This window comes from Pelobates fuscus, chromosome 5 (assembly GCF_036172605.1).
Source record: "Pelobates fuscus isolate aPelFus1 chromosome 5, aPelFus1.pri, whole genome shotgun sequence".
Taxonomy (NCBI): domain Eukaryota; kingdom Metazoa; phylum Chordata; class Amphibia; order Anura; family Pelobatidae; genus Pelobates; species Pelobates fuscus.
In genome coordinates, this window is record NC_086321.1 from 269,821,012 (window position 1) to 269,848,273 (window position 27,262).

A 27,262-nucleotide genomic window follows, 5' to 3' on the forward strand; every position below is an offset into this window, starting at 1 on the left:
AACAAACTTTCCCATAGTAAAAAACACTATGGGATAGTTTGTTCAAAATATTTTTTTTTCTGGGTTTCCTCCTCTAAAAACTAGGTGCGTCTTATGGTGTGGTGCGTCTTATGGAGCGAAAAATACGGTGTGTGTATATGTATATATATATTATATTTTTTTAATTTTTTTTCTGTGGTGAGTGGGAGTATTGACCATGCCATACCACAACCAAAAACTGTTTTATTAAACACTGAGTAACCATTTAAGTGTAAATTGTGAGGAATGCAAAGTGAATTAAATTATTTAGGCCACAACAGCTGAGCTGAATTTTACTATATCCTTTTTACTATTATGGCCTCAAATGTGAATACTGAAATATGTTGCTTGCATTCTATTAATTGTTTTGTTGCAGTGTGGCTTCATAAGATTAAATCCCTGTGTATTCATTCCCTAATTATCTCTGCACTTCAAACCATCTTGACTAGAATTCTTGTTTACAGCATTGTATGGCAACATTACAGTCAGGCATTTCTCATTGGGACACTGAGCAATTCAAGAGAAATAGTAAAGAACCATTATGTGAATATAGTTTTACTGATAAGTGTTCATGAGGGAGAAAAATATGCAGTTTCTATGACCATCCCTAGTGCAAACCTAAGGTTAGTTTTATGATCATGAGACATTGTGATAGATTGTGATAGGTTTTTTTTAGTATTAAATGCCCCTACCTATGTATTTTCCTTTCTATTTCAAAATCTTGGAAATACGTTATTAGATAATCTAGATCAGTGGTTCACAACTTATTTTTTTTATTTTATTTTTTATTTTTCTTGAGTACCCCTTGGCAGACCATTTTCATAAATTGTACCCCTCATATTGGCAAAATGTTTGTAATTAATATAGTTGCATTTATTTCAAATGTATGTTTTTATATGTCCCATCTCCCCTTTTTCACTGCCCTAGGCTCCCCCTGCTACTCCTCCGCCCCAGACACGCAAACTGTCACACATGCAGATACAGACATACACACACACTGACACACATGCAGATACGCAGACACATAGATACATACACAAAAACACATACATGTCTGTTTCCTACCTTTTGGCTGGCTGGGTCTGGTGGGAGTTTGGGGCCTGCTGCTCTTCCGGCCTGCCTCGTCCTCTACCGCACGGCTTGCTCAGTGTGTGATCAGTGAGAAAGTAGTTACGGCTGTTACTTCCTCCCAGCTCTGGCTGCACTAACACAGGGGTCATGTCACGCTGGGGTGGGGGCCGGAGGGGAGGACAGTAGGTTCCCCCCCCCTTATTGTTTTATTAAGGCCCCCACCCACCGCGCAGGGGTGGGGGCCGGGGGGGAGGACAGTAGGTCCCCCCCCCTTATTGTTTTATTAGGGCCCCCACCCACCGCGCAGGGGTGGGGGCCGGGGGGGAGGACAGTAGGTCCCCCCCCCCCCCTTATTGTTTTATCAGGGCCCCCACCCACCGCGCAGGGGCGGGGTCCAGGGGGGAGGACAGTAGGTCCGTCCCCGTCCCCGTCCCCCCCCCCCCCCCCCATTACCATTTTTTTTACAGTGAGCAGCCACAGGCTGCTCACTGTTTAGTGGACATGCCCCTACTCGCGGTATAGCGAGTAGGGGCATTGGGGAGATTTTAATCTCCCTTGTGCTATTATGGGGGTCATATTGACCCCCATAGAGTGAGGGGGGACCTGCGGGGGCTTATGAAGTGGTGGGGAGCACTGCTCCCTGCCGCTTCTATCTTTACATATTACAAGGAGGGAGCTGCACGCCAGTAGCTCCCTCCTTGTAATAAACTGAACAAACAAACTAACACTGATACTCAGTGTTAGTTTGTTTGTCTGATGTTTCTATTCATTCATTCGTCTGTCTGATGAATGAATGAATAGATGAAATTCCCATTCGCATGTCCAGGTGTTTCACTGGGCATGTGCGGGAATCTCAGTCTGTGTAGTGTGGGTAGATGACGTGTCCCACAGGGACTTCACCTACCCACACAAAGATGGCGGCGCCCTGAATAAAGATTGGGCAGAAAATAAAGAATTTAAAATAGGTAATGTGGGGGGCTTAGGGGCCGCTTTAACTGTGTGTTTGGCTCTGTGACTGTCTGCCTGTAACTGTGTGTGTGTGTGTGTGTGTGTGTGTGTGTGTGTGTGTGTGTGTGTGACTGCCTGTAACTGAGCGTGTCTGACTCTGCCTGTAACTGTTTGTGTGACTGCCTGCTTGTGCCTGTGTGTGTGACTGTATACAGGCAACTTGGTGGGGGGAGGGGGCGCCATGAAGACTTTTCGCACAGGGAGCTTAATGGCCTGAGGCCGGTCCTGATTGAATCAATGCATCTCTGAGAAAAGTTCAGTGTCTGCATGCACAGTGTCCCTTTAACCATGTGCCTTTGTGGCTAAAGCTGTCACTCAGTAAATTTCTCACTTCTGAAGTTGTCAGGAAGTATAGTTCGCTAGTGGAACAATTGTGTAAATCTTGTCAAAATGTTAGCTGGTACATTTAAATTCCATGGAGTTGGTGTGTGTTGTGTTTTGTTTTTTTGTTTTTGCCTGTGCCCTTTTTTGTGTGTGTTTTTTTTTTAAAACTGTAAATCCTGAACTGTATATTATGGGAGAAAGTTACCTGGAATGTAAATATTTAAAACCAATTCATTTTTGCACGCAGGCAAAGAAACGGATGGTCACTGCTTTATTTAATTTCTAGCACACAGCCATGTTCTGTGTTATGAATAACCTCTGCCTGTGACACGGTAGTCCTCCTATACCATATGTGTACAAGAAGGCAGTGTGTCTGCTTTAGGTTTCTGCTTCAGACTGGTTTGCTTCGATACCATTGGTGTGCCATCTCATTCAGCTCAAGTTCACACTGAGAGATATATGTTGTCTTTGGTGAAAGCTGAACATTGACCCCTGTATCTACAACAAACTGTCAGAACTCAGTGCTGCCATCTGGTGGTTACTAAGTGCAGATATTTTTATCAGACCATCAAGAGGATGGCAGCTAAAATGGTGAAGTCGCACATTCATTCTATCATTTATTTTAAGGTACACCCAGAATTACTTTTCCTGCTAATATAATACAGACAAAACTGTTTCCTTCCATGTAATATGTTTTATTACAACAAAAAAGTAAACAGTTGCAAATATTTTGAAAGTATCATATGTACTCGTCTATAAGTTGATCTCGTTTATAAGTAGAGTGTAGTTTTTTTTGACCAACAATTGTGAAATAGGCTATGTCTTGTGGATAAGTTAAGGGTACTGCAGTCTAATGGAATTGTTCCCTTTTTGTTCGGTTACCGAACAGACTCTGTGTGGTCTCCCTTGTTAACACCTCATAATCACTGACCACCCCTGGCTCTTAACCACAAACAAGCAACAGTATATACGAACGCATGTGTTCAAACAATCTTGTCTCCCGAACGCAGACAGCGGTACATGGTCGGCGGTGGCATGGATCTCTGAGTTGGCTACGCAAGCCCGCAAACCCCACTGAAACTTGTACCCCTGCCCGTTCGACTTCCCGAACAGCTACTAGAACAGCGTTTGGGAGTTGAAATTCTATCAAAACTAGCACTGACCCGTGGATAAGTATCTTTCATGTATTTCAATTAAATTACATTTGTTTATAATAAAATTAACTTTCCACACCCTCTCCCCCCCATAAGAAGTTCCCTTTTCTGTAGTAAGATTACTGAACACAATATCACTTAGTTTGTCATCTTCATCACTTTAGTTGGGTTGTTCACTAGAGTGAGAATTGTCATTTAATTTTAAATTTCCTAAATGGTGCACGCAAAGACTCCAAGCACCCTGACTTTTTCAAATCACAATGGTGAGGATGCTTGGAGTAACCCCTTAATTCCACCTGAAAGCAAAGAAATGACAAACCTATGAGACAGAATTGTGTACGTGATTTTGTTTTTTTCTTAAATTGTCATGCTAATGTTTTTTGCAGCTAGTTTTAAAAAGTTATTGTGCTTACATGTTAATCATTATTACTTTACTGAGAGGGTAGTGGATGCATGGAATAGCCTTCCAGAGGAAGTGGTTGAGGTTAACACAGTAAAGGAGTTTAAGCATGCTTGGGATAGGCATAATGCTATCCTAACTATAAGATAAGGCCAGGGACTAATAAGTATTTTTAAAAATTGGGCAGACTAGATGGGCTGACTGGTTCTTATCTGCCGTCGCATTCTATGTTTCTGTTATATTGTTAGTAAAGAATACAAAAACCTGTTATTTCTCTCTACAGGTCCGAGAATTGGTTTTGGACAATTGCAGGGCGCATGAAGGCAAAATCGAGGGACTTACGTCTGAGTTTGTCAATCTAGAGTTCCTAAGCCTGATAAATGTATTATTGATGTCAGTCTCAAATCTTCCGGAGCTCCCCAAGTTAAAAAAGGTAGGCCTTTAACTTGATGATGAATTGCAAGGTTTCTAGCTGAAAAACCATTGCAAGTGACTTTCCAGGCATTTTAACTGCCTAATTGCGGTTTATATGTTTTGACATCATATTCATAATGTATTTTTTCCGGATTAAAATCTTAGTATTGCTGAAAGAAGGGGGGAGGGTGGTTGGATTATAATTTTGTACATTGTAATTCTGCTGATTTAGCCATACCCCTTCTTTTCACAAAGCAACCTGATTATTGGATATACTCTAGTTCTAAGTACATACTCAGCTCAGCTAATGAGAGAACAGCGTGAGTTGAGCTGCAGCTTGACTCCTCCCTGACAGTCAGTCACTTTCCTATATCTGTACCATTTACTCTTGATGTACTATATTGTTAAAAAAAACAGACACTATAGTGTCAAGTCAGCAGCTCAGTTCACACTGAAGGTGTGAGCTATAATGTATACCTTCAAAACAGGAGGACATGGCTAAGGGGTCAGGATTATACACAACGCACGATTATACACAACGCACGAGTATGAGGCCAAACATATCAATGCACTTAAGTTGTGTATATAGGACAGGAATTACAACTTACCTGTATGTCTCTTTTGCATGCTATCCTGTGGAAACCACATCTTCTGTTTGTAGTACATGACTGCCTAGCCTGTGTTACAATACATTTCTCTGTGTTGGTATGCAAAATCACATAGGATTTTGATAGGATTTTGAGCAATCTTCTTGTGTATACATGTTGAATCTACGTAAATAGTTATGTTCTGTGATAATGTCAGTTATTTGTGACAGCTGATATAAAGGGGTTATCTAAGCAACATAACTATTACACGTTGCTGCAGTAGTTATAGGCCTTTTTAAAAAAAAATATTTTGAAAGTTGCCTGGGTGCCCTGGGCACCTGAAGTCTATCCTGTAGACACTTTTGTCCATATTTGGTTGAATTGCATTGGCTGGGTACACTAGCTGATACTCTAGACCAGCATTTCCCAATTGGGGTTCCGCTGTGATTTCCCCAAACAAAATGGCCACCGTGATTTTATCTCAAATCAGGGGCCCGGTCGGGTGCCGCTGCCCTATAAGAGCACGACCAGGCCCTTGTAGTATCGGGAGGAAGTAGCTGGGAGGAAGTGATAGCAGTAGGGAGGAGGCAGGAGACGGCTACCTAGAGAGTGAGCAGCATAGATGGCAGAGGAGAGGCTAGAGTGAGCATGCAGCAGCTCACTCCCATCAGCTTCAGCCAGCATCACCAGGACCACAAGCATCCTCCTGGACACACAAGGTAAGTTAACAGGAGGGTGGCTCTGATGTATGTCATATTTGTGTGTATGTGTCACTGTGTGCATCTGAGTGTTTGTATGTGTATCTGAGTGTGTGTCTGTGTGTCAGATACATATACGCACACACAGATGCACACTGACACACAGGTACACACACTTTGACATGCATACACACACACACACACACACACACAGATACACACACACTTTGACAGTTACATATACACACACAGATACACAAGGTGTGTATCTGTGTGTCACACACCGGCACACACACACACACACACAAAAGGTTTGCACAATTTATTTTTTTTACGTGGGAGGGATGGTGGGGTTTGTGGGTTCCATGGTGTTGGTACACTATGTCAAGGGTTCCACGGGAAAAACTAATTGTGAACCCCTGCTCTAGACCAATTGATTTAGTCCAAACATGGACAGTGTTAATATTGATAAAGTGGAAGGGGAAATTCTGCTTTAATGATATATGTGATGATAGGCTGGACCGCAGGCAGGTAAGTGTCATAATATTGCAAAACTGTTTGACTGTTCTCTTTGGAGTGGAACTAGGCAGATTCCTACCACCATAACCACTACAGGATTGGAGTGCTAGAGTACCCCAATACATGTGAGATATTACCAGCAGACATACTTTTATAGCATCCCAGTTCTATTAAATATCTTTAAACATAACACAAAATAGCCACACTTTTATTTTTTATTTTTATTTAATCAACGTTTTCACAAATTCCAACATAAGCAACAGGCATTATTTTAATATTTTGTGCGTTTGATAGGTTTTTGGATTTTCTCAATTTTCAAATCTTTTAAATTTTGTTCAATAAAATATAACACCATTTGCAGGATTCTGAAGCACAACCAGGCTTACGAGGCCAGCCATGATCGTGGCAACAATGTTGGTAGAAAAAGCTTAAAAATTTAATTGAAGTTTAAAAACGGTTGGTTGTTTTTTGTTTTCTTTTTTTTTTTTTTTTTAATTCTTTATTTTTGCATGTGCATATGAGTTACAGACAATCTTGCAGGGCCACAACAGCAACTGCAGGCGTATTCTTGGTATTACAATGAGTGGCATTCAGAGACAGCACATTTTTATATATTAAAGAGCAAGTTTTGTTACATTCTAGGCAGACGTATGACATTCCTAGGTACACCTAGGTTTGGTACTCTAGTTAGTGGATCCTCAGTTAAACGTTATGCTAGGACAACAGTGTAGTTATCATATCATTAGGCTTTGGCATTCGTTATGAACAATATTAAAGTAGATTACTCAAACTGATTGGGGCTGTCGCTTTTACACATGTTATGCAGGTTAGTATATAGCATAGGCTATAGGGAGTAAAATGGCTGTGCTATACTTGAAATAGGCATATAGATTATGGAGCAAATTCCCATATACGTTTTAACTAGTTGGGATCTGAGCCAGTCCGGATATAGGTATTTGCATGTTACATTTAATAGATTACCAGAGGCTTCTTACCCCACCATCCCCCCTGCAAACAGGTTAGGAATCTAAGAGGGAAGCGGCAATGTCGGCATACACTCGTGTGAGTCCAGGTAATATAGAGAGAAACCTTAGCGGTTGTGAGCGCTCAGCCCATAGTGTCCTGATCTCCCCATTGTCAGCCGGTGCTTCTTAGGCAAGTGGAGGCCCCCTGTGCCGGTCTGTGCTGCCTTGACGTGGGTTACAGTCCCTTCAGATCGGCAGTGTGTGGCTTGGGTGTCTCAGCGTGGATCGGCGTCCGTGTCGGTGAGTGAGCTGTAGCTGTGAAGTGGGACTCTTCCGACCGTGTGTTGTCGGGCTGTAACCGTAGAGGTTGCTTCCAGTGGGGCTCTCTTGTGAAGGTGCCCCCTCTTGTCTGTGCTGCACGCAGGTTCTTACTTTGCATGGGGAGCGGTGTGGGCCGCTTCTGAACTTCGCTGCCGGTTTTGGCGCCAACATCTGTGGTCTCCGCCATCTTGATTGCTGCGCCCTCGCGTAGGGCCCGGGCGGCCCTGTTGCTGCTCCCGGAATGGTCGGGGCATGTGGGGGTGGGGACCGGGATCACCCCCCCGGTCCATAGGGGGGGAAACGGGGCCACGGCTCCACGGGTCTGTCTCCAGCCTGAGCACCGCTGGGCAGGATAGCGGGGCAGCGGCCGTCTGCCCCACTCACCGCCGGAGTAGGCCTCGCTGTCGCCAGTGAGGGTTTGTCCTCCAGGGGACTGAAACCCGTCGGGCCAGCCTCACCCTGGGTCCGGTACTCTCCACCCGATGGGTTTCGCCGTTGTTTGTCAGCTTTTTCATGCAAGATTAAGTTTCTATCGTGGTTTTTCCACCATTAGTTTCAGGAGCTGGTCTGACATGCGACCAGCTCGCTCGGCGGCCTGGCCCCGCCCCCGTTTTTTGTTTTCTTAGTGTGTGCAATTTGAATATCTACAAAATGAGGAAAAACCAAAACTTGTATGAATATCAATTTAATTTAATTCAGCCTGGATAACATTGATTGGCTGAGGATTCTGTGGGCTAGTTAGCCCAGTACTCTGAGGCAATACTATTCAGGCTGAAAAGAATTGACATTGGTAATGCAGTACTGCACTGTTTAATTCTACATTATCAATCTATTCAATATAGTGGTGGCCTCCGTGCCATGACGATCTTTGGTTCATATACAACTGTTCCTAAATCAGGGTTGGCAACATCGAGCAGTTGTGGTTATGTTTCTTAGTGTTCCTTTAAATTTTGGCAGGTAACCTGACTGTGTATTTGACTGAGCAGTCAGTAACTCTTTGGGTCCAGGAAAAGTTAAGTAGGGAATGAACACAATTTGTGTTGTATCTTAGTTCACTGGGGTTTTGTAGCATTTTTTTATTTATTTTTTGTGTTGTGACTTTTTATAGTGATTAATGGTGATCTTTCTGATCTCTTTTCCAGCTTGAGCTGAGTGACAACAGAATCTCTGGAGGTTTGGATGTTCTAGCAGAAAAACTGCCCAACCTCACACATTTAAATCTCAGTGGAAATAAATTAAAAGACATTAGCACGTTGGAACCTCTGGTAAGTGTTTTATGGTAATTTGATTTGATAGATTTATGAAGACCTCTGCTTCTCTCAGAATCCTCTTGTGAAACACCATGAACTTGTCTGTTTGCAGTTATAAATTTCCTAAAAGTTCTTTTCCGATCTGTTGTAAAAGCCACTGCCAATCCCAGGCTTGTACCTGCCATATATGCCAGTTTTTCCCCCAGCAAGCCCCGCTTTGAGTTTTACTCTTTCCCTATCTTCTCACCTGCTGGGTACCATGAGGATTCTATCTAACTGACCCAAGTATTGTCATGTCTGAGTATACTCTTTGCACTAAGGGGCTTGATATTCATGAAACAACAAGGCATGTTGGTAATGACACTAGATTCAATGGAGCTCAAGAATTGAAACCAATATCAAGAGGAAGGGGTGATTTCAAGTGCTAGTTAGTGTAAAAATCGCCACTTCCAGTTTTTAATGGAGTATATAAACCATTGATGCTCAAAAAAATAAATTTTTATCTTCATCCTCTATTTTTAAATATCACATTTATTGGAAGCCTTACTATAGATATGTATACTTTTATCCAAACTCAGTAGTTTTTTATTAAAGAGACACTACAAGCACCAAAACAACTTTAGGTTAATGGATTTAAACAGTCTCCCTACACATTTCCTGTAAAGAGATCTAATGGTGTTTCCCTGTCCTTTTTAAATTATTTTGCCATCCCTAAAAGGTTTTAATAAATAAGATTTACTTCTTCTTCTTTTCTCACCATGCCTGTACCCCTGAGGCTGTCACTGCACCAGGCTGAGGTAATCATTAATAATGGCCTTGGCCAATCCAATGCTTCCACGTAGGTGGGTAGTGTCCATGCTTGGCTATCTCTATGCTGCACCAATCAGTATTTTCTCATAGAAATGAATTAACTCAGTGCATCTCTTTGGGGAGCATTCAGTGTTTTCCTGAAGATGCTGGCCTTTAGTTCTGCAAAGATAGAAGAACTGCACCTGGATTTCCACTAGAGGTATCCATAGTAAGCAATGTAAATACTAGCTCTTCTGAGACACACGTTTAAAAAACAAAACAAAACAAAAAAATAACAATTCTTACCTTGTCCCAGCATTGATATCTTTTGGCGCTGAGTCACTGCTCCGCCTCCTCCGAGCGGGTGCATTATCCCTCCCCATAGGAAAGCATTGAATCAATGCTTTACTATAGGGAAATAGCTGATGCTGGATGTCCTCATTCAGAGCGTGTGTATCTTATCCCCCTTTTGTGTCTTACCTTCCATTTAGCATATCTTATCCCCCATTTTTCCCCTTGGTGTTTCTTACTTACTTGTATGTCTTACTTTTCTCCAGCCTCTTTATGTGTCTTTCTCCTCTCCCAAACCTTCTGTGTCTTTTTTTCACCCTAGCCCCTAGTTCTCTCTCTCCCCTTCTCCAACCTCTGTGTCTTTTTTAATTTTTTTGCCAGACTCTCTGTGTCTTTCTCTCAGCCCCTTTTCTGTGTCTTTTCCCCTGCACTTTGTCTCTGCCCCGCCCCTCTGTTTCTTTGTATCCCCTTCTCCAGCACCTTGTCTCTACGCTTGGGCCCCTCTGTGTGCTATGCTACAAGCCAAGCCTTAAAATTTACTCCGTGAATAGATGCAAAGTATTTAATCATTCAACAACTTTTTTTGCGTATACCCACATCTGCAGATTTATTGTAAAAATTAAGTGAACATGGCAAAAACGACACCTAACATAAATGTTCGAAGATGGAATAAGATTCCTTACCAAATCCTTACATAGAAATTATGTTTGGGGTAGCGGTACTAGTATCTCTTTGTGTTTTAAGAGTTACTACTGCAAGCCATAGTGTACCTTCTAGTGGTGAATTTATAGTTGCCATGACTCATTTTCACTCACTAGTGGTGAGGGGAAATTTTGACATCTCTCCCTTTTGTCCCTTTCTCTCTCTGTATGTGTCTATTGGTAAAGAGAGAGATTCCTACTGCAATATTATTACATAGTTGATTCTATTAACCCTACATGACCTTTATCCAGTTTCATCTATGTCACAGGCTTGCAGTGTATGACAAACCTATTATACAATGGTAAATCAACAAAGGTTGGATTTGGGCGAGGCAAGTCAAGTAGAAGAGTAAACTGACAGATTGAGAGGAATCCCTATTACTGGTTTTCCTCCTTCTTCAAAGCTGCCTGTGTAGTAAAAATACATTTTAAACAAATGATTCTGTCTGCACTTCACAGAAATTGTGCTTACTCCCAAATCCACTTGTGTTTATTAGTAGCAATGGCAAACCTATGGCATGAGCACCACAAAGGGCATGCAAAGGCTTCTCTTCTAGCATGTGAGATGGTGGTTTGCCGCGCCAAGGGTACATTCGAGGAGATCAGTAATTCTGTAAGTCACACAGGAAGAGGTGCATTGTCTCAGACTACTGCTACCCCCATCAAAATATGGCAATATATTCATTTAAAAAAACATAATTCCCGGGGTCTGAGCTTGGCTGCTGAAGCAGCCGGTCTCATGTTCCTGAAGCTCCGGGCTTCATGCTACTGAAAGCCCAATTATTGGAGCCGTTACACCTACAAGCTGGACTCTGGGAATATCACCAGTTAGCCCAGAAGACGTGGGGCGCAAATCTAAAAAGCCCAAGTCAGATAGACCAAGCATGGGCATAAATATTGTGGAAAACTGTGGAGGCAGACGCAGGGCGTGTGCAGACCTGAAATGGCCACCTCTCAGGAGGCTGCTCAGATTTGAGCTGTCTATATAGAAGGTGAGGAGGAACACGTACCTGCAATCCCGGCGCCAGACTCTGCTCCGGTCACCACCGCTGTTCTGCAAGAGCTCCAGGCAGACCTTAAAAACACCCTATAAGCCGATATGGCAACGATCCGCGGAAATCTACAGGGCCTGACAGGCCGCATCTGAGTGCTGGAGTAAGCCTTCTACAAAGGCACATAGACACACTGCAACAGGCGGTCCGAGAACTGCAAAGGCAGAACCAAACATATGAGCGGCGCTTTGGGGCACAAGAGAATATCTGACATCTGAGCAATTTAAAAATCAGAGGGATCTCGGAGGACATTCCAGAAGCCGAATTACCACACCTAATGAGGTTGCCTTGCTGCCGCGGCAGCAGGCTAAAACTGTAGCTTTGGATGGCATCCTCTACATCCCCAAACTGGCTAAAGCACCGACTGCTGTCCCAGAATGGAACGGACAAAGCAGCATTCCTTGCGGCCCTCAAGGGGACATCCCAATACCAATTTGAGAACATGACCATGGCTTTTTACCTGAACTTCTCAAGCAGCACCCTGGCCTGATGGAGGTCCCTCAAGCCTTTAACCTCACTCTTGCAACAAAGAAATATGTTACCGCTGGCGCCTGTCCCGCACACTCCAGGTTATACAGGGAGACTCCACTTTCTCATTACAAGATCTTCCAGGTGCAATAGCGTTGCTGCGAGACATGGGTCTACCGCAGGACTCCACATGCATGGAACCCGGCGAAAATCAACAAGTTCACCCTCGTCGGACTCGTATGCGGCAGCCGTGTCTTGAGAGCAGACCAACACCCCACCTTACTTTAATAGAATACGTTTTGTTTTCTCTTGTATTAATCTATCATTTTAGCTGATCGTAGCCTTTTCTCTTTGATAACCCCCCCAGGCAATATAGACCGAACGATACAGACACCTGTTTATTCCCACCCCCACCTCAGGGTACTACTACCTAGCTCTAAACACTTACTAGACAAGTGAGGCGTTACAATCTCCTTTATACACCCATAGCTGACACCATACCTGACAATGCATATGGTTATGTACCTCAACGCCTGATTTATCTGTTTACGAATGATGTTGCTCTTTTTCATTACACCATACTCACCTTGCCCTACTTAGCCCTGGAAGGGCAATGTAGGCATCAGTGGTACAGTAACCTGCCCTTGCCTAGCAAATGTGTTAAATGTGGTTTGCTGTTTGTATAATTCCTGTGCAAGTTCCATAAAACATATTTGACTACACATATCTTACCCAAGTACACTAACACGTCAGCTCAACTCACTTAGCCTACTAGTTTTTAATTCACTACTCTGACCTATCTCTTACTTTAACATAAAAATTGTGCCTGCATACCAGCTGCCACACCTTTTATTGCGTATTGCATATTTAATTCCTACGTACCTTGCTACCACTGTTGTGGCGTACTGAGGCTACTTGTTAATTTGTGCACGACAAAAATAAAGAATAAAAAAAAAAAAACATGATTCCCTGGTGGTCAGGTTGTAGTGCAGACCATATTAATCACTCCATTGCGGATTAATTCATCAATGAGGAAGACAGCGCAGTCTCACTTACCCACCTTCATTACGGACTGCAAGACCAAAAGGAAAGATTTTATATGGTCTGCACTAGGTGGAGGTGCAGAACATGCACTCCTTCATCAGACCACCAGGACATCGTTATGAAGGGGGGAAATTACAATTTCCTTTTTTTGAGCACAATTAAAATGTTACTCCAATCTTCATTTCTTTCCGCTTGAAACTCTGCACTTTCAGAGATATTTGAACTCGTGTGAAGTGGGTGAAGGTGGGGCCAGATACACCTGGGCACATGTGACACTGGCAGCCCAGAACTCCGTTCCGGACTGAGAAATGTCAATTCTGTTCAAAATTTACATCGGTCACCCACAAAATGTAAGATGGAGGAGGGAGATTGGCGCTGGCAGTTTTGCCCAGAACTGGATTACATGTAAATTTTAAAGGGACACTCCACTGCCAAAATAAAAATAAATAGAAATACCTCCAATGAAGACCTGAATGCCTTTATGTATTTATTTCCCCAATTGAGTATCTATAAAAACTGTTTTCAAATGTGGCAGTTCTCTTGTCTGCTGCCTTCACCAGCCCTCCTGTTGTAACCCAGACCAATCGCAGAAAAGGCAGATGCTCTGGGCAATTGCTGCATCTTGCGTTTAGCTTCACTAAGCTAACCAAACCAGGAAGATTCAGGACCTATTGTCTGCTTAAAAGCCGAGGGGGTGTAACCATGTTCATTTCTAAAGGTGTCAATTTCTATTGAAATCTGCACTATTTTGTAAAAATAATAATAATAAAAATAAAAGACTTCACACAAAGCTTTTCAGCAAGCCGAAGTACTTTAGGGGTCTGGAGTGTCCATTAACTGTACTCTAAACATTTTTTTCCTCTCTATATTTGATGGGGGAAGGACCTACGGTATTGGCAATGCCCAATAGGGCTTTGGAAGCCAAAAATGTTAACTGTCAATATGAGTTAACCCTTTAACCATTAATAGCATCCAAGACTGAAATATAGATCTTATAGTTTAAAAGGGGCACTAAAAGCCACATAACCACTTCAGAAAGAAGTTATTGGTTGGGTGCAGTCCTGCTAAAATATACATTGGAAGGTATGACAGCAACAAACTAAAACCGAGCGCAAGAAAGGACACAAACGCAAATAGATTCCCCTTCAGAAATTCTCAGCTCAGGTTTCAAGCTAGTTCTGGCTTACTTGTGCTATTACACAGAAAACCATACCATTTGCATATCTAAAGAAGGCACCCCAAAAAAAATTTCAACATTGAATTGTTCTGTCGGCTACCTGCACCCGTGCCACACAACACTTTGGCTGTCAATATTGCGCATTGCACACTGGCATAACAATATTCTCCCTTGAAAGAAGAGGGCATGCAAAGGGAAGCTTACTCTTCCCTCCCTGCGGACCCTCCAACTCACTCCATTAAATAAATAAATCAAATTCGCTTCCTACCTGGCTCAGCGTGCGCATGTGTTCTGAACACGGCAAAACAGTGCAGTCACAGGTGCCTATATGAGAAGCCTGTAATTGGACCGTGCAAGGTCTGCTGTGATGTTTGAGGGAGATCAGTGACGGGAGCTTTTCCCGGTGCTGGATTACAGTACAGTTTTAAAAGTGTTTTTCATTAGAAATGTCCAATAGGGCACCATGATGTAAAAGAGTGACAGATCCTCAAAGACAGTGATGGAAAACCTTCTTTGGGCCTGAGCACACAAACTGCAACTGCATAAAACAACTTATTTATCTCAAAGTGCAAACACTGCAAGTAAACGTTAAAACAGGAGGTCAGGCTGTTTGTGATATGTGTTGGATGTTTATGCTAATTTACCTGCATTAATAAAATAGAAAAAAATTATTGTCCTCTCTCCTGCTGACTTTGTTTTGTCAAAGAGGAGATTCTCCAGTGGGGGGGTTAATGATTCCCTTGTGGTCAGTGGGGGATAACAATAAATCTCTGGGTCTACTGAAGTTAATAATAAAACCTGATGGTCTCCTTCAAGCTGCCTTTGTAGTAAAAATAAACCCCCCACATTCTAAGGTTCACATTTTAAAATTAAAAAATGTAGAGGTGTCAACATAGTAGGCTTGTTAATGCGCACACACAGTGTCAAATACATAGGTTAAGTAGAGTGAGCATACCCTAGAATTATTACAGCCCTAAATTTTTTAAGGCACCTGAACTTATTGATATCTGCATGTATTTTGTAAAACCACTTTATTTTTTTTTAATGAATATTGCCACTGGTGGTCATGTATTCTCATCATTGTTTATTTCCAGAAAAAGTTAGAGTACCTGAAGAGTCTCGACCTGTTCAACTGTGAAGTAACAAACCTCAACGACTACAGAGAAAGTGTGTTTAAGCTCCTCCCACAGCTCACCTATTTGGATGGATATGATCAAGATGACCAGGAGGCTCCAGACTCCGATGCAGAGGCTGATGGTGATGGTGTAGATGAAGAGGAAGATGAAGGTAGATTCTTCTTTCATTTACATGTACCAAACATGTTACACAGTTGTCTAGGTTAAAAAAAAAAAAACTAAAGCCATCAAGTTCAACTTTGAAACCCAATAATTTATTCTGTTGATCCAAAAAGGCAAAAAAACCAAAGTGTAGCCATTTCCAATTATACCACAAAAAGGGGGTGGTGGGGAATTCCTTCTTGACTCCGTAATGACAATCTGGATCAACAACCTGTCTACATACGTACCAATTACATCCCCAAAATATCTATTGCACCTTTAGGTTGGGGAATCATACATCTTCATTGTTCTTACTGTAAAGAATCCTTTCCTCTGCTGTAAGTGAAAACACCTTTCTTTCTGTCTCAATGGGTGACCTCTTGTCTGTTGAATATTCCTGCTAATGAACAGGTTGGCTCATAGTGATTTGTACTGACCCTGTTTATAAAGAAAGGCTAGAAAAACTGAACATGTGTTTTTTTTTTTTTTTTTTTTAGAAAGAGGCGCCACAGAGAGGATATGATATCACTGTACAAATATAAATGTTTTCCATCCCCATTACAAGTTTTTAAACTTCCTTCTGTACTTTTTCTAGTTCTGCAGTATCATTCTTGCAGAACTTGAAATTGTACCACATATTCAAGGTGGACTCTTACTATCGATTTATAAAAAGGCAAAATTTTATTTTGATAAAGTGAATCAATACCCTTTTTTTTTTATACACAAAACCACTGTACTAGCTTTTCATCGGCAGACCAGCATTGCCTAGGTTGTGATCTACAATTGTTCCAAATTCCTTTTTATTTAATGTTATCCCTAACTCTACCCCATTTAATATATAAGTGGCTTGTGGTTCCTTATTTTAAAATGACTTTACATTTATTTGCATTAAATCTCATCTGCCACTAACCTGCCCAGACCTTCAATTTATCCAAATCCCTCTATAGAGAAGTTATATCCTGCTCAGATGGCATTATATTACCTAGTGTTATCTGCAAACACTGAAAATTACTTTCAATGCTTAAAGATTATTTATAAAGAGAGGTGGATCCATGGCAGAACCCCCAAGGTACTCAGTTTATTACTTCTGTCCAATTTCCATTGACAACTACTCTCTGCACTCTCTCTTTATGCCAGTGTTCTATCTAAGAATACAAGTTTTCATCTAAACTAACGGATATTAATTTTAAAAGTAATGTTTTGTGTGGAACGGTGTCAAATGCCTTAGCAAAATCCAATAAGATCATATCTATTGGATCACCCTGATTTATATTTCTACTAACTTCATAGAACACAATTCATTCAGTTTGGCTTGGCCATTCTTTCATAAAACCATGTTGATTTCTATATATTTATATTTTTGTTCAAAATGAATACTTGAATATTATCCCTGAACAGCCTTTCAAATAATTTTCCAGTCACAGATGTTAAGCTTGCAGTTCTGTAGTTTCCAGGTTCAACTTTTGAGCCCTTTTTATGTATAGGTACCATATCTGTTTTTCTCCAATCCTCTAAAACAATTCCTGAAAGAAAAGAACCCTTAAAAATGGTGGAATAGATATTTCTACACTAAACTCCCTAAGAATGTGTGGGTGAATACCATCTGGACTTGGTCTTTGTTTACATTCTTTTTAATTTCTGTAGCATTTTATCCTGTTCAGCCAATCACGTTTCCTGTAAAGCTTTTGTAACCGGCATTTGACAATCTAGAGCCAAAAATAAGTAATTTAGCATTTTTGACTTGTCCTAATCCTCCTCCACACCCCTCTCAGATTCCAGTGGGCCAGCACTTTCACTCTTAAACTCTTTGACATTAATTTACTAAAAAAAAGAAACCACAATCAAAACTTTGGGGTTGGTCTTGCTCTCTTTTTGGCTACAAGCGTATAATTTTCAACTTTAGCCTATATAATCTTCTTTTTGCAAGCCCTATTAGCATGCTTTTATTTGTTATAGAATGCAGAATCGTCCCATTGCTCTAGAAAGCCAAAACACTGCTTCCTACGCCAAGACTTCAGCCACGCATTGACCTCTCTAATCTCCCACTGCCTCTTCAATGTAGCACATGGCACAGGTAATATCTCGGCAGGGCCACTGCAAGGTTTTTTGCCACCCCATTCGTTCCACCCACTCATGCAGACTTACCTAAATTGACCAATACACACACACCCTGACCCATACAGACACACACTGACCCCCCTCCATACACACACATACTGACCCATGCAGACACACACTGACCTATACACACACACACACACACACACACACACACACACAATGACCCATGCAGACTGATACATACACACACTGATTTATAAATACACACACACACCCCACAGACAGATCCATGTGCAGACTGACCTACACAAACATACTGACTGACACAAATTCTCTGAAACACACACTGAAAGTTCTCTTACCTGCATTGCACTTTGCTCTCCGTTCCTGTCTTCTTTACTGCGCCCGTTGGCCGACAGTTTTTTCCGAGCCCCATTTTCTGTTATTCTCCCGCCCACTTGTGCTCATATACAGAGCAAGGGGTGGGAGCGAGTGAATGACGCACCTTTGCGGTGCTTGGCCGGGAGAGGGGTCCTGACTTTGCAGGCTGTGGTGAATGCCGGACCAATGTTCTACCGGGCGCTAGTCTACAAGTAAGTGCTCCTTAGCACCCGGTACCATGGCTGGCGGCCGCCGCAGCCTGCTCTATATACTATCAATTCTGACAGAAAAGCAGTAAAGCCACTGCCAGGGCCCCCCCTTAAGAAAGGCCTTAGACGGCCGCCTACTTCGCCTATAGGACGCGCCGGCCCTGTATCTCGAAAAATACCACATTGGAGATCCACTTCTCAAGATTACTTCCTAATTCTCTGGGTCCTCAATCTTGCGCTAACTTTGTCTTTGTTACCAATAATGACCATGACAGCCGAATCATCCACTCTGTGAGCACCCAGGAGATCGCAAAAGAACACAAATATGGTGCAGATGGTAAAAATGTATCAGTAATTCAATAATGGAGCCTATATACATTGGTTCCGTATATCAGGCGGCTATGCTCTTAGGGCAGCATCACACCACTCCTTCATATAGATATATCCTCCAATAAAGAGAAAGAAAGACCAATATGGTGTAGTATGTCAATCAAATCAATAACCAATATAAGGTAGATATTGAGCTCACGTTATCTAGAGCCAAAGGTCCTGGCATTAAGGTATATAGGTGTAGTGCCACTATAGAGGGGTGGGCACTTCCCCAAAATGAAGATTCCTGTGGCTGGATAAGATATCTTAAAATAATAAAACCATTTATTAACAAAAAAGTTAAAAACAGTAAATTAAATAAATACTGTAATGTATTTGGATATCCAATACGCTTTTCACTCTCCTCTGAGCTTCTTCGGTCAGCTGTTAGTCCGTCTCAGGAATCTGCCATCTTAAATAGCATAAAGACACTCCATTTGTAGCAGCTGTAGTTAAGTTCAACCAATTGGAGTACTTCAGGCTAACTGCCCCTTTAATTGTCTTGAATTATTAATACTTTTTTACCATCTGCACTATATTTGTGTTCTTTTGTTTTTTTATGTACTGAATTTTGTACTATATATACCTGTTATAATCGGGGGTAAGTCATTCCCCATATTTTTGCACTTTAGTGCTCCACTATAGGTACAAGTGTATCTTGTACCGTTAGAAAGTGAACCCTTTCATACTTGCCCACTAAAACTGCAAATTTTAAAGCTGTGTTCTAAATACTGTGTTGTTCGAACTCCTATGGGTTCAAATTCCTAATTATAGATAGCCTAAAAGGCAGGCTGTGTAGATAAAAGAAAAAGAAACAAAGCACCCATTTATTAGACTGAAATCCTGCACGCCACTCCCTGATATGGTATGATATAACATACAGGGAGACGAAACAAAAAAAAAGTATAAAATATATATATTGGTTTAGTCTGTATATCTTGTTGGTCATCTGTAATGATATTACCACTGATATTATTCGGAGTGCTAAGTAATTATTTTTGAAAGAAAATGTTTGTTTTTGTTTGAAGGGGAGGTTCTTTGACTGACAGATTCACTTTTATTGATTTACCATTGTGAATATATCCTTTGACAGAAATATATGGCTCTGTTTATGAACTTAATACTTGCTTCCTCTCCATCGATTTGAAAGTCTTCCCTAAGTAGGGTTCTTCCCCATGACACGAATACATGGGATTCTTTTCTAGCACATCTGCGTCAGAAAGAGTGGCAACCTCCTCTCCAATACAATATTCATCTAGATTGACAGAAAAATCGAAGTAAATTGATTAAATGTTTCTCCCCTTAAATTTAGTGACGCGTGTACCATAACAGTTGCACTTGAGCCTATAGTTTTAGTTTTCAGTGCTTGTAACCAGACACCAATAACATTGTTTAAATATCCTTTTAAAAGAAGAGATCTGGTGGTCTCATGTTTGTTTATTTTTTTTCCCCAGAAGGGGAAGAGGAAGAAGACGAAGAGGAAGGTGAAGAGGAGGATGATGTAGATGAGGAAGAAGACGAGGATGATGATGAGGAAGAAGTTGGAGAAGAAGACGATGAGGAAGATGCCAGTGGAGAAGAGGTTCATAAAATATTATTTTATCTATGCATTTCATGTATATTGCATTTAGCATATTTAAAATGGTGATTGTCTCTAGACTATTTTGGTAAAGTAAACCTTATAGGCAAACTACCTATCTTACACATATGATATGGATCCAATCTGATCTTTTGAGATCATGTTGTTGATGTTGATCCATTTTAGGAGGAATAATCCTGGTGTGCTGTTTTGTTTAACCCTTTATCGCCGTTACGGCGTTCTATGCCGTCCCCATTTAAATGGGCTTTAAAGCTGTTGCGGCAGCATAGAACACCGTAACGGCTTTCAGCCCGTGGAGCCTCCATCTACTTACCTCTGCCACAATCCTCTTCGGGAGGACTGCCTGACAGCACAGGCAGCCCTCCTCCAGCAAATCAGACCACCGGGGTCCATGTGATAGCTCTCAAAGAGTGATCACATGGCCCCCTATAGCTTGCTGTGGATCTGCCAGCAGAGGGACTGTCTGGGCTGTCACAGTCCCCCTGCTGGTGGGAGGTGTAAAATATAAATAAAAATAATTAAACATGTTAAAATAAATTTTATGTATGTATATATATATATATATATATATATATATATATATATAAACGAAATAATCCTTTAGGCACTCACCCCTGAATGGTGTATAGATAAAGCTTGCCTCCGGTGCTTCCAGCGTCGTATATATATCCATCAATGAAGAGGAGCACTCAGAAGGACTTTTACAATCGTGAATTTATTATTCAAATAGTTTTACATCAGCATGTAAATCCTATGATTCAACGTTTCGACCCCTCAGGGTCTTTTTCAAGAACAATTTACAAGTGAACTAAACATGTAATATATAGGAATGAAAACAGTGCACTCACCAATCTCGTGTGTGTAGCCGCCCATTCAAACCCGGAAGTGTCACGAAACCAGCCCCACGTGGTTTCCATAGCGTGCGTCAGTACGTGTGACGTAATTAGCGTCGTTGCTAGGTGATATTTTGTCAACAATGCTATATTCGTGTATACTAGCAACCAGACTTGGTAATGTGTTCTAAAGAAGTACTTCTTTAGAACACATTACCAAGTCTGGTTGCTAGTATACACGAATATAGCATTGTTGACAAAATATCACCTAGCAACGACGCTAATTACGTCACACGTACTGACGCACGCTATGGAAACCACGTGGGGCTGGTTTCGTGACACTTCCGGGTTTGAATGGGCGGCTACACACACGAGATTGGTGAGTGCACTGTTTTCATTCCTATATATTACATGTTTAGTTCACTTGTAAATTGTTCTTGAAAAAGACCCTGAGGGGTCGAAACGTTGAATCATAGGATTTACATGCTGATGTAAAACTATTTGAATAATAAATTCACGATTGTAAAAGTCCTTCTGAGTGCTCCTCTTCATTGATGGATATATATATATATATATATATATATATATATATATATATATATATATATATATATATATATATATATATATATATATATATATATATATATATATATATATATATATAAATATAGCATCATACGTAGTGTATTAATAATATAAGTACATATATTAGTATTATGATAAATATATATATCTATGTATAATTACAAGAATAAATACAATAACATTTTAATAAAAATAAATTATATATTCATATATAATTTCATTCTAACTGTATTTTGTTATTATTTGTGATGGTATGTTGAATAATATGTTGGTTAACAAACCTAACAAAAGATCCACAGCCAGCTATAGGGGGCTATGTGATCACTCTTTGAGATTGATCACATGGCCCCCGGGGGCCTGATTTGCTGGAGGAGGGCTGCCTGGGCTGTCACAGTTCCCCTGCTGGTGGGAGGTGTAAAAAAAAAAAAGCATAATTGAACATGTTAAAATAAATTAAAATTTATATATAGCGTCATACGTAGTGTATTTTAATAATTTAAGTACATATATTAGTATTAAAATACACTTAATTAAGATATATATATATATATATATATATATATATATATATATATATATATATATATATATGAATAAATACAATAAAAATTTTTTTTAAAAATGATATATTCATATATAATTTCATTCTAACTGTATTTTGTTATTTTATATATATATATAATGAAAAAAGGCTTGCACTCACGGTCTGTTATAGTAGTAAAATAATTCTTCTTTATGCCAACATCTTAAAACATAGTTGCTGTCATCAACGTTTCAGCCACTGCTTGTGGCTTTCATCAGGATCAATTCAGCACAAAAAAATACATTTCCAAATGTTTGCTTATATATAGCTAAACAGACTAATAAATAAATTATTAAATATATATATATATATATATATATAAATATACATCTCTAATACCTTGTTGGAAGTGCACTCACAGGACTCGATACTGTTGCCAAAAATGTGCCCTTTATTCAAGCTTCAAAAGTTGATTACATAGTGTCGACGTTTCGGTCCACTTGGGACTTTTTTCAAGACATATATTTTACATATATATGTAACACAATACACTTAGAATTACATTCTATATATATCTATATATAAAATACAAATAACCGCAAATATATATAATTGATTACATAAGTATACACGTAGAATTTAAATACATATATATGTGTATATATAAAAATTCTACGTTTATATTTAAGTAATCTTTTAACATAATTATGTGATTTACTTAATTAAAATTTGATTGACATGCCTGACAACCCAGGCAGAAAGTGCAGAGAATTTTAATCCTGTAACTTTCCAAGACACCATAAACCTGTACATGGGGGGTACTGTTTTACTCAGGAGACTTTGCTAAACACAAATATTAGTGTTTCGAAATGATAAATTGTATTACAACAATGATAGTTTCAGTAAAAGTGAAGTTTTTTGCATTTTTCACACACGAACGGCACTTTTACTGACGATATTATTGTTGTAATATGTTTTACTGTTTTGAAACACTTATGTTTGTGTTTCCCAAGTATAACCGTACCCCCCATGTTATTTTTTTTTTGTGTGTGTGTGTGTGTTTTGGAAAGTTAGAGTCAAATATAAGGCTTGCATTTCATTTTTTTCACATTGAAATTTGCTGGTTTGGTAATGTTGCCTTTGAGAGCGTATGGTAGCTCAGGAATGAGAATTACCCCCATGATTGCATACCATTTGCAAAAGTAGACAAGGTATTGCAAATGGGGTATCTCCATTCATTTTTAGTAGCCACGTAGTCACAAACACTGGCCAAATATTAGTTTTTTGCTTTTTTTCACACAAAAACAAATATGAACGCCAACTTTGGCCAGTGTTTGTGACTAAGTGGCTACTAAAAAAGACTGGACATACCACACTTGCAATACCTTGGCTTGTGCACTTTTGCAAATATGTACTTTTTGTTGTTAAACTTTTTGGACGGGGACCTAGATTATGAATATACAAAGCAAGTCACCCATCAGTTGGCTTGTTCAGTGTTGTTAAAAAGTAAATAAAATGGAGGATCATGCTGCTTCTACTGAGGCATTGCATGTCACCAGTGACAGACAAACCATGTGTTTCTTAACCCCTTTCCAACAAAGGACATGCTCTGCCACCCTACAAATGGAGGGCTTTATCGCTGTAAGGCGACATAGCACGCCTTAACAATCAAACCCTTCTCCTGACCCAGGGCAGTCGTCACTGCTGTACTCTCGTGCATGCAGGTTTAGACATAGCCAATTCCCTACAGCCGTCGTTGGTGACAACTGTGGGATTGACGCTGCTTGATGGCGGTAGCTCTGCCTAGTGTCACCGGAAGGAAAATTACTGAGACAAAGTAGTCCCTATTTTGTCTCCGTATATACTTTGATTAAAATGAAATTTCAACACAGTCAATATGAGTATTTCATTAAGATGTTACGAAATGCCTATTTTTCTGCCTTAAGCAGAGGTTACTTCTCTCCCTTTTTGTCCGTGTAGACCAGTCATGTGTGTGTGTATATATATTTATATATTTATGCAATTTTTGTTCTGCCTGTTTTTTTTTTTCAAGATATCCTTGATAGACAATGGATTTCTCTGAGGAAGGCAGCGCTGCTACAGAAAATAACTTGCAGGGAGAATTCCAGTTTAACTATTTTGATCTTGGAATTTCATTCCACTATGTTTAGTTTGGGTACTCTGGACTTGAATTTGAAATTCCGTTTTGAATTCTCATTTTAGTAATTTTTAGGTTTTTTTTGGTAGTTGTCTGGGTGTTGAAGAGTGATGTGCCTCCTTTAATAGCAGGGGAAACAATTTTAGGTCATGATCCACGGATTAAGAATTACTGGTCTAATCGTTTCTAGTACAACTTTGGCTCTTATTAGGACTTCCTTAAGAATATAAGCCAGTTACTCCTTTTCATCTTTCTTTAGGAAGAAGATTTTGGTCATGACGGAGAAGTAGACGAGGAGGAAGAAGACGAAGAGGAAGATGATGATGAAGGTTGGTGTAGATCCATAAATTATAGAAGTAGATATACCAGATAAAAAAAAAAAAAAAAATACATGATTCAATTTGTCAGTATGACCAGATATTTGGTGCAACAACACTTAGACTCCTGACTCACATTGAATAAAGTTGGCAAATACACTTTTTTAACACTCTGCACTAGAGAGAAATAATAAATTTAAAAGTTGTTAGCGCATTACAGCAAGATGTGAATGATTGCTCTTAAAATGTGGACATGTTGTCACAATTTGGTTTTAAATGCACTGTAGGCACCATTTCAAGCAGTCTAATGATAAATAAGGGCCGCTGGCCACCCACAGCCTGCTATAGGTTTAGCTAAGGTAAAGAATACACCTTTCCTTCTAGTGATACCAATTCATACCAGCAATGGTCTCTCTGATATGCTTAAAGTGGTCAGCAGACACACTGGCCAATCACAGCTGCCTAATGCTGCTCAGGCTGAGGCTCATTAGCCCATGAAGCACAGGGGGATTGGGCTGCTTGAAACTCTTGCTTAGCATTAAAACATTAAAAACAGTTTAACACTGAGTGGAAGAATGGTGCCAGTTGACTTTAGGCACTATAACCACTTCAATGAGATGAAGTAGTTACAGCAGGTAAACTGATATATGTAGGAAGACAAACATGTCCACCTATTATTTGGTTTATCGTAGAAATTCACATTTAAAAATGCTATAAACTGATTACACATTATAAGCATGGGTTTTGAGTTAGCCACTGTACAGAGGGTTACTGGTCCTTTTAGTTTGTGTTCTCTTCTCCATCTCCACACCATTCCTGCTGGTGTCCTGCCTGTGTCACTTCCTTTTGCTAAATGTTCACTGTAATGGCTTCCAAGGTGGAGTTAGTTCTGAAAGTTATAGCTGGCAGGATTCAGCAAGGGCAAAATGCTGTGATCACAGAGAAGAAGATTTTGAAGTTTTTGCTGCCAAAGAAAGACCCCACCACTAACCATATTTAAACTAAAAAAAACAACTTGTTTTTACAAACTAAAACCATAGATCTGTCTAATATGCAAAACTTGTTTCAGAATTTTATATGGTGCATAGTGGAAATGGTACATAATGAAGACCATGAACTAGCAGTAGTTTAACCATCAGTGCCTTTTCTCTGAAAAGGCAGTGTTTACTTTAAAAGGCCTGCAGGGACAGGCAATATACACCAGAACCTCTACATTAAGCTGTAGTTCTTGTGACTAAAGTGTCCCTTTAGGCTAAACTTGTCAATGCTACCAGCTAAACCCATTTAGAATTCACCAGAGGATATTTTTAGGCCAAACAATTCACTGTTTCGAGAAAGTCACTAGGTTTTTCTTTTGAATTTATACTTTTAAAAATACATGTTCAAAATATGTAAGTTTGCCTGCTTCCCAGTTAAAGCATTACACATGCAATTATTTTTTTTTCAACTGCATATGGAAATTGCTACATATCCTGTCTACTTCTCCGCTAATGAGGTCTGTTTTTGGTTCTGTAGACGAAGATGAACCTAAAAAGGGAGAAAAAAGGAAGAGAGACACAGATGATGATGGTGAAGAAGAGGAGGACTAGAGGATGGACAAAAGGAGAGCAAAAAAAGGAAGAAAAAAAATGAAAAAAGGACCTTAATGGATAATGCAGTATTGATTTAAACTGGCCCCACACATGGATTTCCAATAATCGAGCTGATATACAGGTTGCAAAAACGTTGTAGCAATTAAACAAGCCCCCATCCTTGAACACCCAGAAGCCAAAGAGTCGTTACTGTGACATTCCTACAGCCAATAAACCCCTACTGGAAGCTTACAACATGGTTTATACTTAAGTTTCAAAAAGCAAAAAAAATATATATATATAGATAAAATATATACCAAACTTTCAGCTAAACAAACTTGGTCAATGCTTTTACTATTATGTTGGGGTTCTGAAGGGTTTCTGAGTTAGAACACTGAGGGTGTAATTGGTGAGTCATGATTGTCAATGGCTACCTGTTAAATAGAGGTTGAAGCACCATTTTTACTTTCTGTACAACAACGGAAAAAAAAAAAAGAAGAAAAAAATACCTTTGTAAATAAAATCTTAACATTTTGGGTCTGTTTTTCATGCTTTGCTTTTTTTATTTTCCTTTTTTCTTTTTTTTTTTCTAACAGTTCAATATTTTTTTATAGTAGGATGTTTTTTGCGACAACTACAGATGATAAAGTATTTTTTAAGAACATGAGTGAAATAAACATGTTGCTATTTGGTAAACTCTAGTTGTATGTTTACGTTTCTGAATGAGAATTTAAATTATTTTAATGGTGTAGTCCCACTGAATGAATCCAATATAACGTACAATTTATAGAATAAATGTTTATATATTAAAGTTTACAATGTAATATGATTATTTTTTTGCTTATATTTTCAGCATAATTGAACACTTGAGCTTATATTCCTTATGACATATTTTTCTTTGTTTAAGTTATGGTACCCGTATAATTTAAAATGCAGTGCAACGTAGAATTTCCTATTTGACATCACATCACACACAGACACACTAAAATTCTGTTGAGAAAAGCATATATGTTTTAAATGCATGTAACAAATTGGTGTAAAATGCATTCATGACAAAAGCTATGCAATTTATTAGTTAAATCATGTTTACATTTCCTTTATTGCAAATTATGTTTAATTTAGAA

At 39.7% G+C, this 27,262-nt stretch overlaps 1 protein-coding gene across 1 annotated transcript in view; it reads left to right on the forward strand.

The window, feature by feature from the left end:
• The window catches only part of ANP32B (acidic nuclear phosphoprotein 32 family member B), a 59,215-nt gene extending 32,381 nt beyond the window's left edge, over window positions 1-26,834 (forward strand). The window contains exons 2-7 of the mRNA XM_063455286.1: window positions 4,259-4,408; window positions 8,622-8,744; window positions 15,346-15,538; window positions 20,003-20,130; window positions 24,510-24,579; window positions 26,083-26,834. Of these exons, the coding sequence (XP_063311356.1) occupies window positions 4,259-4,408; window positions 8,622-8,744; window positions 15,346-15,538; window positions 20,003-20,130; window positions 24,510-24,579; window positions 26,083-26,156 (738 nt within the window). The 3' untranslated portion in view covers window positions 26,157-26,834. The remainder of the gene's footprint in view (window positions 1-4,258; window positions 4,409-8,621; window positions 8,745-15,345; window positions 15,539-20,002; window positions 20,131-24,509; window positions 24,580-26,082) is intronic.
• The last annotated feature ends 428 nt before the right edge of the window (window positions 26,835-27,262 follow it).